We start from the raw sequence: 13,496 nt of genomic DNA on the forward strand, positions 1-13,496 counted from the left end.
CTTACCTACTACATCTTTCATCACAGATTTTAGTTTTCAGTTTCTGGATCAGGTGGTCTACTAAGTCAGATTCTAAAATCCTTTTCTCCGTCTGTCTGTCTTTCTCAAAGGATTTCACCTATGATGTAGTTCAGGGGTTCTTAAGATTGTTGATTCTTAAAATAGCATATGAATACACTTATCAAATTTAATCAAAGCCAAACTGGATTATTCACCCAGTAGAGGTGAAGCAGTCAAAGGTAGGAAGCTATCATTGTTACCAATCACTCACTGCCAATTCAACCTTTGATTATTTTTATATTTTTTTTTCCCAACCAACTAATTTCCTCTGCATTCCTAAAGCTTAAACTAGCTTGGCTACTTATATTTACTATGTGATAATTAATTTTTTAACAGAATGGCCTGTAGAAATAAATACCGTATTACTAGCAGCATATTTGGTTTGGAGTTTTGGTTTTGTGGGGTTTTTTTGAGTTAAGGAATTATGTTATAGTAAGGCTTGCCTTTCAGTTTGCAACAGTTAGACTCTGCTCCATCTTTACTGGGAAGTTATTAATCAGTAACACCACCATTCACTTCATTAGCATTCTCTTTGTTGGTTTTGCTTCAATAAAGCCATATTTAAAAGAACGCTTTGTAATAAGTCTTGTGGGAGACATTGATATATCGCATTCTCATCATCAAAATCTACTTGCTCATACAGTTATTGCAGTTACTTGTTATCTGTTACAATGACTGTTGAGAGATATTAGTTGTTTATCTTAAATAAGTAAATTTTAATTAGAATAAAAAATTATTTACTGTTGTAACATGGCATGATTTATGCTGTTAGCTTTACTTAGCATGAGAAGCCAGATTTGCTGAAGCCTTTAGGCCGCAATAGAGTTAATTTTCTCAGTAATTTTCCCAGCAGCTGGTACAGTGCTGTGTTTAGTCTTACAGTGTAAGAAAAATGTTGATAACACACTGATGTTTTGGTAGTGTTTTCCCTAAGTCTGCCACTTTTCAGTTCCCCATTTTCTGCCAGCAAGCCCAGAGGCACAAGAAGCATAAACCAGAAGAAAAGCAGGATACAACCATCAGCAGAGACCACAAATGAACAAGGTAAGAGCAGTGAATGGCCTACCTGGACACAGAAAAATGTTTTAGAAGACCCCAGACCAAAAATCACCATTGGACTAAAAGACACATGAACAGTGGGGTGTATAGATCGCAAGGGTATAATTGCCCAGGGATTTCTTTGTTCGAGGTCCCTCCCTTTTTGGAGGCACACAGCCCAGGCAGACCTTGCTGCCGTACCTTTCCATTAAATTACTTATTTCTATAAAATCTGATGCCTGAGACTCTGCTGTGGAAAACCTAGGGTTGAGCCTGGAAGAGGACGGAGCACGCCTGAGGGTGACGGTGTTGTGTGAGGAGTCAAAAGGGATGCCTGCTGCAAAGGGACCCTGGGCTGAGCAGCTGAACACTCGGGTGGTGTGTGTGTGACTCCTTGAATGGCGTATGAATGTTCCAGCAGCAGCTTCTCCTTTAACAAGGAGAAGGTGAGTGAATAAAGAGTGAAAAATATTTCAGTCATGCACATTGGCTAGGTATGCCAGATGCTGTCAAAGGATTACTTTTTTTTTTTTTCAGTCAAAGAATGAATCTTTTTTCAAAGAATAATGATCTTTTTTCCTAATGATCCAGAATCAAGAACATTTTAAAACTTTTAACTTCTAAAAAGGTATGCCAGAACCACAGGCTGCAGAGCACAGAAGGTGGTAATTCATGTTGTGACACAGTCCAGCCTTTCCATCTGAACCTTATCTTTCAAAAACGAGGAATGTGGTTCAGACCCTGCCTGTTTAAACTACACAGGTTATTTTTTTTAGATTTACATTTTAGTTATATTTTTTTTTGTAACATGGAAAGCTGCCAGCTGGAAAGATGACTGAGTCAACTAATTCATTTTGTAGATTCAAAGAAATCAGAGACAACAGAAACCTTTTTCCACATGAAGACACCAATGACTCAAAGTCAAGCAATGTTTGCACTGATTTTTGGACTTTCCTCAAAGAAAGGAGGTCTGTGAATAACAGTGTTACGGAGGGATAAAAAGTGGGCTCCTTCAGAAGAAATTTCTACTACTTAGCAACTGAAACTGTATTTACTTGAAATTCCATCTACTTAAATACTTCATTGAAAAGAAGTATGATCTTAAAGAAAAAAGAAATGTAGAACAACAGATTATAAATCTGATACACCGTCAAGCATCCTCTGGTCCCACACTTACCTTCACATGACTTCCTTCTTTATCTGACACAAGAGCCACATATGTTATCCCAGAGCATCTGCAATATTCCTGCAGTTCTTCCTGGGACTAAAATGGGAACAGGGGAAGGGGAATGGGACAGAAATTTGACAGATTATAAAATGATCAGTTACGTAATCAGTCTCCTACCATTAATTAAAATAAGTTGATATGCAGCAGATATACTGATCGTATAAGCTTCTGAGAGAGGAAAGCTTTAACAACAACTCCAGGAGGTGAAACTTCATTATGCATATATTTATCCCACTAATGTTCCTTAAAAATTGAAATCTAAGTCTACACTAGACAGAGAGAATGCCTAGGCCCTGCAATCCTAGTTCCCACATGGAAGGGGATAGCTGGACCTAGAAGTGCCAGATCTAGGTAATTAAAACTGTGCAATGTATCATCAAACAGTTACCGCCCCACTGCCTGCAACTTTCAGTAATAGCTCAGTCCTGGTACTCTGCCCTGAAAGCTGACTCCAGCTGGGTTTCATGTAAACCTGGGGCTGCACAACATCATCCTCAGTGCTGAGCTTACCGAAGGGCTTGCCATGCTGACTTAGCAGTGGGTTGCAGGACAGCATTAGACAGAGGCAATAACTACCTACATCTTTATTCCTTAAGAATTGCAAAAGAAGAGAACCCAGGGTGATCATAGGAAAAGCATAAAGATCTGGATTTTTTTCAATTCTGAGGGATTGAAACTGTCAGAAATGTTATGCCAAAAGACTACAAAAAAGTCAGGCAATTAAGTAAGCGAGCTCGAAACTGTCTGCTCTGCAGCACATGACTCAGAATGGACAACTGCACAGTGTTTCCTTTGTTAGTCACCAACTGGATACTTAAAGGAGAACCAGACTCATAATCCTCAGGTAACTGCCACCACTATTAAAAGGGACCTCAGTATTGCCAGGCAGCTCACTACTTGTTAGGTATTACTGGCTAAAGGTCTGCTTAGAGGTTTCAACTGGAGAAAAAAGGGCACAACTCAGCTTGCCATACTCTCTCCTTCCTATCACACATCTCTCCAGGGACTACACAGGGACCCCACAGCATATTTAGTAGCTCAGTTCACTAAGCTGTTTTTGTAACAGTAGAATGATGACAATACTCCCTCTGAACGTGACATCTTCAGCTATCTAGACATATTTAAAAGTTGATGCTACTGTTCTGTTCCTGACATGCCATTTTTTAAGGATTAACTCATGAATTCAGGGATCCTACTTGCAGCCCTTACTGAAAGGAAAATTCATTGCCCTGACTGGTACAAAATATGCTTCTGCTTTGAAGCACCCTCGCTGGAGCTAAATGGCCTCATTTTAAATTCATTATGTGACCTTCCCCCTTGATTTCAATAGGCCTTGGACTCCACACTCAGTGTATAATTGGGGAAAATCACTTAATTCCTCTGCGCTCTGAGGAGCACATAAAAATCCTCCATTGCACTTCAAAATACTCTGGGAGGAAGAGAGGAAGAACACTGCAAGGCCAGAGAGACTTTCTTAACCTTATTGTATCTGAACAGCACCCTACATGCTGAGTTTTATGAGTCTGTAACTCAACAAAAACTAGAAAAAAATGAAGAAGGATGGTCTTGGGCTGCACTAATATTGGAGAACAACAACATAGTTAACACACGGAAACAGAAATTCTACCTGGGACCAGTCATACATTATTTCAGCTGGAATTCCTGCAGTCCAAAGTTTCTGAACAATATTGATAGCTCTACCCATTGACATCTGGCCAACGCTGACAACCAGCAGGTCACATGAGCTGACAGAAACCTGAAAGGAAAGTAAAAACAAGGGAGGCAATATTAGCCACAAAACCATATTTTCGCCTTCATAAGGCAGTTAAAGTAACAAAGAAGGATAAATATACTAATGTTTTTCAAAATGCATCAAGCTGGAATAAAGGGGTTACATCAAACTCTTCAGAGACACAATCTACCTAAGCATGTCTGAGTCACTGAAGCTTTATCTTTGATGAAAAGCATCTGCACAGCCTCAGCTTGCAAAGTACCCCAGCCTATTCTCTTCTTCCCTTCCCACTCTGCCTAACAACGTTAATTTATTCTTATAAAGAAAAGTTAATAAAATTCATATTCCACAACCAAGGAAATTGTGTGACATTGTACAAATCAGTCCGTTTTCTTAAGTTTCCTTCTATCTCCACCTTCTATACTTTTATAGAGGGAGAGGTGGTAGGGGCAAAGTAACACAATAGCTAAATATCTACAGTTGTACTCTTTCATCTGAAATAATCCACAGGTTGAGAAAAATGTCCCATTTAAATTAAAAATAAAAGGGCATAAGCCTGAAGATCCTCTCTTCCCCTAATTCTTATTTTACTATACAATTCTATGTAGAGAAACACAAAAACAGCTCATCTTGATGTTTGCTGACTATTTCAGTATGGTATTATTTTGGAATACATCTGAACATTTTATTTTTTGCTCATCTGTGGCTACAATTAGGTTACTGAACTGTCAGCAGTAAACAAACAAACAAAACCCCCCACCTCCCAAAAAACAGACTTACAGACTCCTCCACACTGGAAACAGCAGCAGTTATTTTATCTATAGCTATGCTGACTCCAACGGCTGAAGGAACTGGTCCTACCATCTGTGGCCCTCTAAATTGTGGAATCTCAAAACAAAACAGAAACAAAATGGAAGACCCAAATAGTTATCTTTGCAAAATTTGAAAAAGGTTTTTAATTTTTTCATGGTTTAAAAAAAAAATAAATCTAAATTCATTAAAAGAGATGGGCACATACCAGATGATCATATCTGCCCCCCGCAGCAAGAATTTCAGGCACAGTTCTTTGTCTTCTTTTGATGTATGCTATGAACTGAAAGATAATACCATTGTGCTGCTGTATTTTGTAAACTAGTCCCAGATTTATAGAAACCTGTAAAATAAAAATACAAGACCTGTACCAACACCTGTACTAATTATATTACCAGTTAATGGTAAACTGTATGGATTGAAAACACTGTTCTCACATAAGACAGATATACAGAAACACTCGTTATCTCCAAAAATTTAAAATACAATTAAAAATAAGGAAACGATGCTTTAATCTTAAACCATCCCAAAAGACCTATAGCACAAAACCCAAAAAGCAAGCCTCAAGGAAGGTAAAGGAGGGTAGGCCTTTAGTAGTCATCAGCTTTCTGTATTTTTAAAATGTTTACAGTTTGTTTCAAAATTTAAAATTCCTTTACGCTATAGGTAATACCTTCGGTCTGTGTGTCATTAGACAGAAATTAAGCCAGAGACTTCTGACTGGAAGAGGGCTTATTCTTAAAATGTGTCTAAAAAAACAAAAAAAACCCAAACAAAGAAACAAACAAACAAAAAAAATCAATGCCAGTATTATTACTTGCCATCAAAAGACACTGATGTTCTTTTTCTGTTCTAAAATATCATTACTTTGTTTCCCGGCAAATTACAAGGCCCAGCAGCCTATAAATCCATTAACTTATTCAGAGTATTTTACAAACCTGAAGTTTTATTCCAAGTTGCTTTAACAGACCAATGATTTCCTCTAAATCCTTCATGCCATGCTTCAACAGCTGAGTGACACCTGGCTTTTGTTTTATCATCGTGTTTAAAAATGGAAATACATTACTTGCTTCTCCCTTCTGCTCAATGAATCTGTAGAGTCGAGAAAGCTAAAAACAAAAATCAAATAAAAAAACATAGGTAACACCACTGACAGCACTCACACTAGGTCACATCTAAAAAAATGAAAAATATTTGACTTGGTGTGAGTAAAATATCTGCCTTTTTTGCTTGTTTTGCCCAGCAGCCTGTTTTTACCTAGTGAGTTGAGGAAAGGAATGGACAGACACAAGTCTCATCAGGGTGTCAAGGAGTTAACCTCAATTCTTTATGCACATTCCTCAACATCTGCTGACAATACTTTTTTTTTTTTAATTTTCTCTGTTTGTTTTACTAAATAACACTGTACAGTATTCCATTTACTCTTTATTTTTTTCCACAGTCTGAAAAAATATGTTTAAAAGAAGGAACAAACTTGGACAGTTGCAATACTGACTACCAGAGAGAACAGAGAACAAAAATCAGACCACTATTGAAGAGCAGATGTAAGAGTTTATTTTTCTTACTCTGGTTGATTCAATTGCAAAGTAAATAAAATATTACTGACTTATGGCAAGGTACAGTGAAATTACCACTGAATTAAAATTACTTACACTATTTGATGTGAGAGAAAGATTACAGAATTTGGCTTCTACTTCTCTTTTGGTTAGCTTTTCAGTCTACAAAAGGAAGATTCAAACATATTCAACAAATGAATTACCAAAAAAAATAAGTTACTGTTGCCAAGAAGAATTAAAATACAACTTTCCAATACATTTAATTAAAGGCTACATTTTTAAACTGCAATAATACTGTAAAAGAACAAAACCAATAAATGACCCATTTTCCACCTATCTTGTAGTGAGGCCATATTCAGCTTGGTTTCAAACAGCAACAAAAAGTACAAAAATACCAATTTAGTTGAAAAGCACTTTTTTTTAAATACTGAAATGCTTATGTAAATTAATAAAAGAAGAATAAAATGAAAGGAAATAAAAAAGGCATTTTGTTGGGTTTTAAATGCTACTTTAATTATTCAAATGAATTTAACCTATTTTCTCTGCTTATAAGGTTGATAAAATGTATCTTAATATCATGTCGATTTTTAAGTTTTGGCCCACCAGTTCTTACACAGGTGAATAATTCTCTCATAAATATGTATTTAAAAATCATCTTAAAACATCCCAATCCAGAAGTAATAAAAAAGTAATTAACCTAAGTTTACAGTCCAAAGACAGCCAGCCTTTTTGCATGTCAACAGGATATTCCTTGTTATGCTGGCAATGTGCTGTTACTCCTCTCTAGAGGTAGCTCCACAAAATAAGATACTCTACAGTGATGATAACAAGAGTTCAGAAGTTAATAACTAATATCTTACCACAGCATCATAGAGAATGATGTAAACTTGATTGAGTTTATCCTCTGGTATCCCACAGTGCAAAAGTATAGCTTTCAGTAAGGCAGTGTGGTTTAAGTAAATACTGTAATTTCTTTCCTAACAAACAGGAAAGAAAAAAGAAAAGAAGAAAGGAAAAAAAAGAAGTTTTCCTTGCAATCCATTTTACTAAAAAGAAAAAAAAAAGTTTTTCCTAAATATTTAATAATAGTTGAAAACTAACTTCAGACCCCTCATTCCACCACCTTACCTTCCACATAGAGCTAAAGAATGGTAAGGCTTGTCCTATTCTACAATAATCATTTGTCTGACAGAGGTAGACTATTTCAATGGCACTGTAAGGATTTGATTAATATTTCCTTTGCACACAAACCTAAGCATTTTAAGTTTACCTATGAAACAAGTCTTTGATTTAAATGACAGTGTTCTATAACTGACTATTGATAAAACGTGAAAACAGTGCTGTACTTGTTAAGGTTAAAGGATCTATCCTTTTCAAACATATTAGACAAATATTTACTTAGATTAAAATTTTAGGATGGAAAAGAAAGCAAAAGGGATGATTAGAGAATCTACCTGTAGTACTGAAAACTCTTGAATGATTTCTGAAATGGCATAAATTGTTTCTGCTATAGGCAAAAAGCTATTTCCAGTAGATGTAATAATGTCAAATGCACACTCTAGGAGTTCTTTGGGATGACAGCGGTCTAACTTCCGAGGTCTGAAAACTCGCTCTATACAGTATCTAAAGGAAACATTGAAGAATGAATCAGCATCTTCAGTGGTCACTGTCATAAAGTGTGGCATCTGTGCAAAACGTTAGCTCTATGTCCTTTACCTTTTCAAGTTCGATATGTTATTTCGAGCTACAAATCTTGCAAAAGGAATCTGAAAAATAAAATAGAGGAAAATTGTTGAAACAAAACACACAGTCTGACTAGACTCTGAAACTGCGTATGAATTACTACTGTTCAGTAACACTTGTACTCTCACATGTGTAATAATGACTTAAATATTTACCATAGCCAAGTAATATTAGTCTAATCATCCTTGCTGCAAATTTTAAATAAAAACATCCTGCCCCCCAAGTTCCTAAAAGAGCTTGGAGAAGGATACAAGAACCTTTCTTAATTACCCAAACATGTGCAAAACATATCATAACTTGACTATGAGCCTATTAAAAAGTACAAACAGATATTTTGCTGCTTACATAAGGATACAAAAGAATATTTTTCAATAAATCTTTGAATTTTTTGAAACGTCTTTTCTAAAACAAGTAATTTCAATTGAAAGATCAGGTTTTTAGATCCCGCACGTTTAAATGTGAATCATACTGTATAAGAGCTTGATGTTACAAATGCAAAGGAAGCGTGAGTTAAAGTGACCTTAAATTAATGAAGCAGAATATAAAGAGTCAGGTTCCTTTACTGTCAATAATAAACAAAAAAAAATATATAACTTAAAGCATTTAGGTGTTAAATTAAATGCAAGGTAATTAACTAGGCCAACCTTGCATATAATTGGGTAGTACTGATAGAGGAATCCCAGGCAGTAAAATTTCAACTGCATAAACAGCAATTCCTCTCAAGAGTAGAATGATCCTTGACAACATCTGTTTGAGGAACATAAAACTGGGTTGTCTGTTACCCACAGACTTATAGATTAAGAAAGGGATGGGAATATTAGAATTTTCACTGCCCATTGGAAAACTTGTCTCTTATTACGTGCAGAAAAAAAACCCCCAAAAACCCAGAAGTGAGATCTATCACATTTATAATATGGCATTATTTTCACCTGTGTTTAAAAAAAAAAAAAAAAAACTTTTTAGGGAAAAAAAAGTACAGTGTATTTCTTTCCTATACAGTCAGGGCTCCAGCCATCAAGACCAGGAGTACAGCCCTAAGGGAAGACTGAAAGATACACTGCTTCAGCAGTCAGAAGTATAAGCCTCAACCAAATTTATGACTAGTGAATCAAAGGTATCTACAAACACCACAGCACTCTTCAAACGCAGCTTTGCCTGTTGAGATGATACTACTTACTCTGAGGTCATAAGGAAGCATTACTAGCATCCCACTATGATCCATAAAATACGAAGCTTCATTATGTTCATATAGTTTTTTATTTCTGGGCATTAGCAGTGGAGTATGCAGCTTGATGGCTCCTGCACAAAACCAGTAAAATACTATTATCTCTCATTTCAGAAGTGGTATCTGCTTTTTTACAAGCTCATGAACAGCCTGCCTTGCAGGGTACAGTATCTCAACCAACACATTTTAAAAAATACATTATTTTAAATATCCTTAATAGACTCTCCTCTTCCACCATTTAAAGCAAGCTATCAAACAAACTTTGATGTACTATCTTGCCACACTTCTTGGGCTCAGCAGGCAGCCCAACAGAGAACTGCCAACTCCACAGCCCCAGCAGAATCCTCACCTTGCCCTCCCTCTAAACACCGCTCTTCACAAAAGCCTGCACACGGAACAGATGAAAAACTCTACAGACACCAGTAGCACAGTTTTTGTCTAGAGGCACTTCCATACAGAATAAATACCGTTCAGGTATGTTGTATCCTGTGTCTCAAAAACATACCGGAAGTGTTTATGGTTCACTTTAAAGTCCCACAAATACCATTTTTTGCTTACCATATTTCGCAACCATCTCTCTGTATGAATCCAATCTTCATTGAAACCTTACTATTAACAATAATATCACTAATCATTGAAAAATACCTTCTTGTTCCCCTCCCGATTCTCAAACAGCTATTTTATCATAGAAGCTTTACTCACATCTCTAATTAGATTTCAACATAAACATTTAAATCAGGAAAAAAAGCAGCCCCAAATACAAGGAAATTCTTCTATCCATTACAGATGGCAGATTCAACCTAATGGAAAAAATATCTCCAAACCCCCCAATTTTTCCCAAAAGAATTAAAACATCTCTAAAATGCTGACTCTCTCCAAAGTCTGTCAAACTTTAAATGGGTGTGGAAAGCAGGGGAGCCACTTCTCCTTACTTGACTTCACATTTCTCAGTTTCTCATTCTTTTATATTGCCAAAACCTGATCATGCTTAATCATATTATATTAGGAAATCTCTCAGTTTCTATTTTAAAATTCTCTGCTTTATATAAAATTATATCATGAACACCTACAAAACAATACAATTTACAATATTTCAAATGTGACAGTGTGTGCATAAATTTTCTTCCTCTGTTAAAAACTAATTTTATGCAAATACTATTACTAATGACGGGATGCAGTCCTGGAAAGAAAAACCATAAAAGACTATTAAACACCATGATTCCAGCTCTGGCTCAGGAAGTTCCTGAACAGCAAATCATTGCTAAAAGCAGTATCACAGAAAGTACCACTATACACTTGCTCTGTTTTCAGAGCAGGTCCTGGGGCCATTCCTATTCTGGCTATGTTCAGAGAGAGGTTACTGTGCTATGTGGATCTTTCATCATAGAGCTATCCTTATATTTAAATCTAGATTTTACATTCCCTACCTCTAAAAGCTCATACAGACTTATCAGAACAACCAAATACATTCAAAGACATACTTAACGATTTTCACTGCTCTTTCTACAGAAAATTTGTATCATTCAGATCTGAAGTTAACAGCTATTACTGGGATGCCACAATAACAGCAAAAAACAACAGAAAACTTCAAATGATACACAACTACTGAACATACTGTCTGGACTCATGTGACAGCAGTAAAACCATTCCATTTTCTTAAATCTATTCAGTGACAAAAAAAGAAAGTGAACAACTGTTGTAAACACACCCACCGTGTCTTTTAAATATCCGGCTGACAATCTCACATACATGCTGCTGTATCTTGGCTGCCCAAATAGAAAAACTACCCTGAAACCATCACAAATAAAAAGTACATATATAATTTATATGCCACGAACACTCCACGTAATACAGGCAATCATTCCATGTAATATAGGCAATAAACATTCTGATATCTCGTCCCACTATAATAAATTGCAACGCTATCACAGTAAAAAATAACTACAGCTATACAAAGCATTATGGTACTGTGTTACCTTGTATTTCTGTAGATTTAGAAAGACTCAGGAGTTGAGAAACTGAGAACAATTACTTCGATTGCCACAATTAGAAAGGGAAGAAAACAGTCACAGGCAACACATTCTGTTGGCAATCAGATGCAAGTATCATCAGTTTGACAGAAATTAAGGGTGAAGAAAGTAATCATTTGGACAGAAACTTAAAGCTTCAGCTGCTACAATCAAACACTACTTGTTTCATCATTGAAGAATGAATGTAAGTTTCAAATAGGAAGTGGTAATTCAAGCCCACATAGTGCAGATCTGTAGCTTTAAATGGGAATTAACATGAAGGTTAATCTTAAGAGAATGCAATTCTCTCAAACGTGTTTTGAGTTTACCCATAGAAATTTTTTTTTTTTTTTTTTAAATCAAACACAGGAAAAAACCCCACACTTCCCCTAAACACCTACAAACCTTCAGTATATCACTGTCATAGGTATAGTCTATAGCTGGAGATATACGCTGTGAAAATATCTGACTCATCATAGTCCGGTAGGCCTTTCCATCCACGTTCGCTAAGGTATGGTGGAGCACTTCATGGAGTTCAGACTCTTCCATCTGTGGTGGTGGAAGATGTTCACTTTTTAACAGCTCCACAGCTGTTGGTCGTGCTGCAGGATCATGGTTCAGGAGCCATGTAATAACTGACCTCTACAAATTAAATAAAAATTTTATAGTTTAGAAAATTTTATATATTAGCAGTATTTACAACAAATTTCTTAGTCATATAAACTAATAAAAAATTATGAGACTCCACAGGGGACAAAAAAGAAAGCAGGATCCAAATCTTTGGGGTGAATATTCTTTGCTTATTAAATTCTAAAAATCTTTTATTGAGTTACTATCTGAATAAAATTTACTAAAACACAAAAATTATTCGAAATTTATCTCTTGGGATGACAAAACATGTAATAACCTTTTGTTGTTTTATGTTACACCAGCTCTGGCATCTCTTTATTAACAACGTTAAGAGAAAACAGAATCACAGGCACAACAAGAAAGATTTGAGAGCTACAGATATCAAAGAAGGGGAAATTTTCCTGGCATATTTCAGTAAAATGTACAAGATTGAAACATTTTTATGGTACCAGTAACAGGCAGGTTGCTGTTCCACAGGTATAACAGACAAAAAGCTAATGCTAATGGTCCATGAAAGAGTCCACTAGCACAAGGAAAAAAATTATCTAGATGGTGCAGGAAAGATTACACTGCTTTTTATCACTTCATTTCTCTGCCACAGAAGCACCCAGAGCAGCTCTTTTCAAACTCAGAGCAGCCTGTTTAGCTTGCACATCTCTTTTTGTTTAGTGACGCAGATTTCAAAAGTTTAAGTTAAGGGTTAGACAACACAGCTGCTATTTGTCTGAGCCTAAACAAATATGAAAATTGTCCCTCAGAGCTTGAAAGGTATGCCAGTGAACCCTGCATTTCCTTATGACTGCACTCAGGGCATTTTTTAGGTAAGCATAGTTCCTCATCAACTTAGTATATTCTTTTGTGGTTTTTTTTGGTACTTTGTTCTAATGTCATGTAGTAAGAACTTGGCAGAGATTACAAATTTAAAATTAAGTGGGAGAAATAATAATTAAAATTTCTTGACAGGGATTACCTAACAGTTAAAATGTCTTCAAAATTACCTGCTTTGCATTCTTGACTTCATCGAAGTCTTTAGGAAATACAATACTGGGCTATAAAAAAAACAAACAACAAAACAAACAAAACCCATATTTGAATTATAACAGACAGTCCAGCTTGCTCAGGCTAGTCTTATTTTTAAGTTCTATGTATCTAAACAGAGAAACTAAGCATTTTTATTGCCCATGACGGGGAGTAAGGTGGGGGGTAGAGGGGAGGCAGAAAACACATGGCAAATTTAGTTTGAAGAGTTAACAGGAATACGAATGTCACCAAAATGCTTTTATGATGTCTTGTAAAACGAAGATACAATCTATAATCACAGGCATTTTTCAACTACACTCACTGAGGTAATACCATTAAGAAACCCACAGTGCATTAAGGGAATGTCAGTACCAGCTCCAATTTTATTCTTCAGTATTCATTATGCACCCTATAAACTTTTTTTTTTAAAACACTTCCTGCGGAA

The 13,496-nt window shown here is 35.9% G+C and overlaps 1 protein-coding gene across 1 annotated transcript in view; it reads right to left on the minus strand.

Moving 5' to 3' along the window:
• EIF2AK4 (eukaryotic translation initiation factor 2 alpha kinase 4) overlaps window positions 1–13,496 on the minus strand; it is a 41,673-nt gene that overhangs the window by 7,945 nt on the left and 20,232 nt on the right. The window contains exons 20-33 of the mRNA XM_074149833.1: window positions 13,030–13,080; window positions 11,807–12,043; window positions 11,105–11,180; window positions 9,345–9,466; window positions 8,141–8,190; window positions 7,879–8,047; window positions 7,285–7,401; window positions 6,521–6,586; window positions 5,807–5,977; window positions 5,077–5,211; window positions 4,839–4,946; window positions 3,954–4,082; window positions 2,276–2,362; window positions 6–118 (exon numbers count right to left, since the gene is read on the minus strand). Coding sequence (XP_074005934.1) covers window positions 6–118; window positions 2,276–2,362; window positions 3,954–4,082; window positions 4,839–4,946; window positions 5,077–5,211; window positions 5,807–5,977; window positions 6,521–6,586; window positions 7,285–7,401; window positions 7,879–8,047; window positions 8,141–8,190; window positions 9,345–9,466; window positions 11,105–11,180; window positions 11,807–12,043; window positions 13,030–13,080 — 1,631 coding nt within the window. The remainder of the gene's footprint in view (window positions 1–5; window positions 119–2,275; window positions 2,363–3,953; window positions 4,083–4,838; window positions 4,947–5,076; window positions 5,212–5,806; window positions 5,978–6,520; window positions 6,587–7,284; window positions 7,402–7,878; window positions 8,048–8,140; window positions 8,191–9,344; window positions 9,467–11,104; window positions 11,181–11,806; window positions 12,044–13,029; window positions 13,081–13,496) is intronic.

The sequence above is a fragment of the Numenius arquata genome, chromosome 6, assembly GCF_964106895.1.
Source record: "Numenius arquata chromosome 6, bNumArq3.hap1.1, whole genome shotgun sequence".
Taxonomy (NCBI): Eukaryota; Metazoa; Chordata; class Aves; order Charadriiformes; family Scolopacidae; genus Numenius; species Numenius arquata.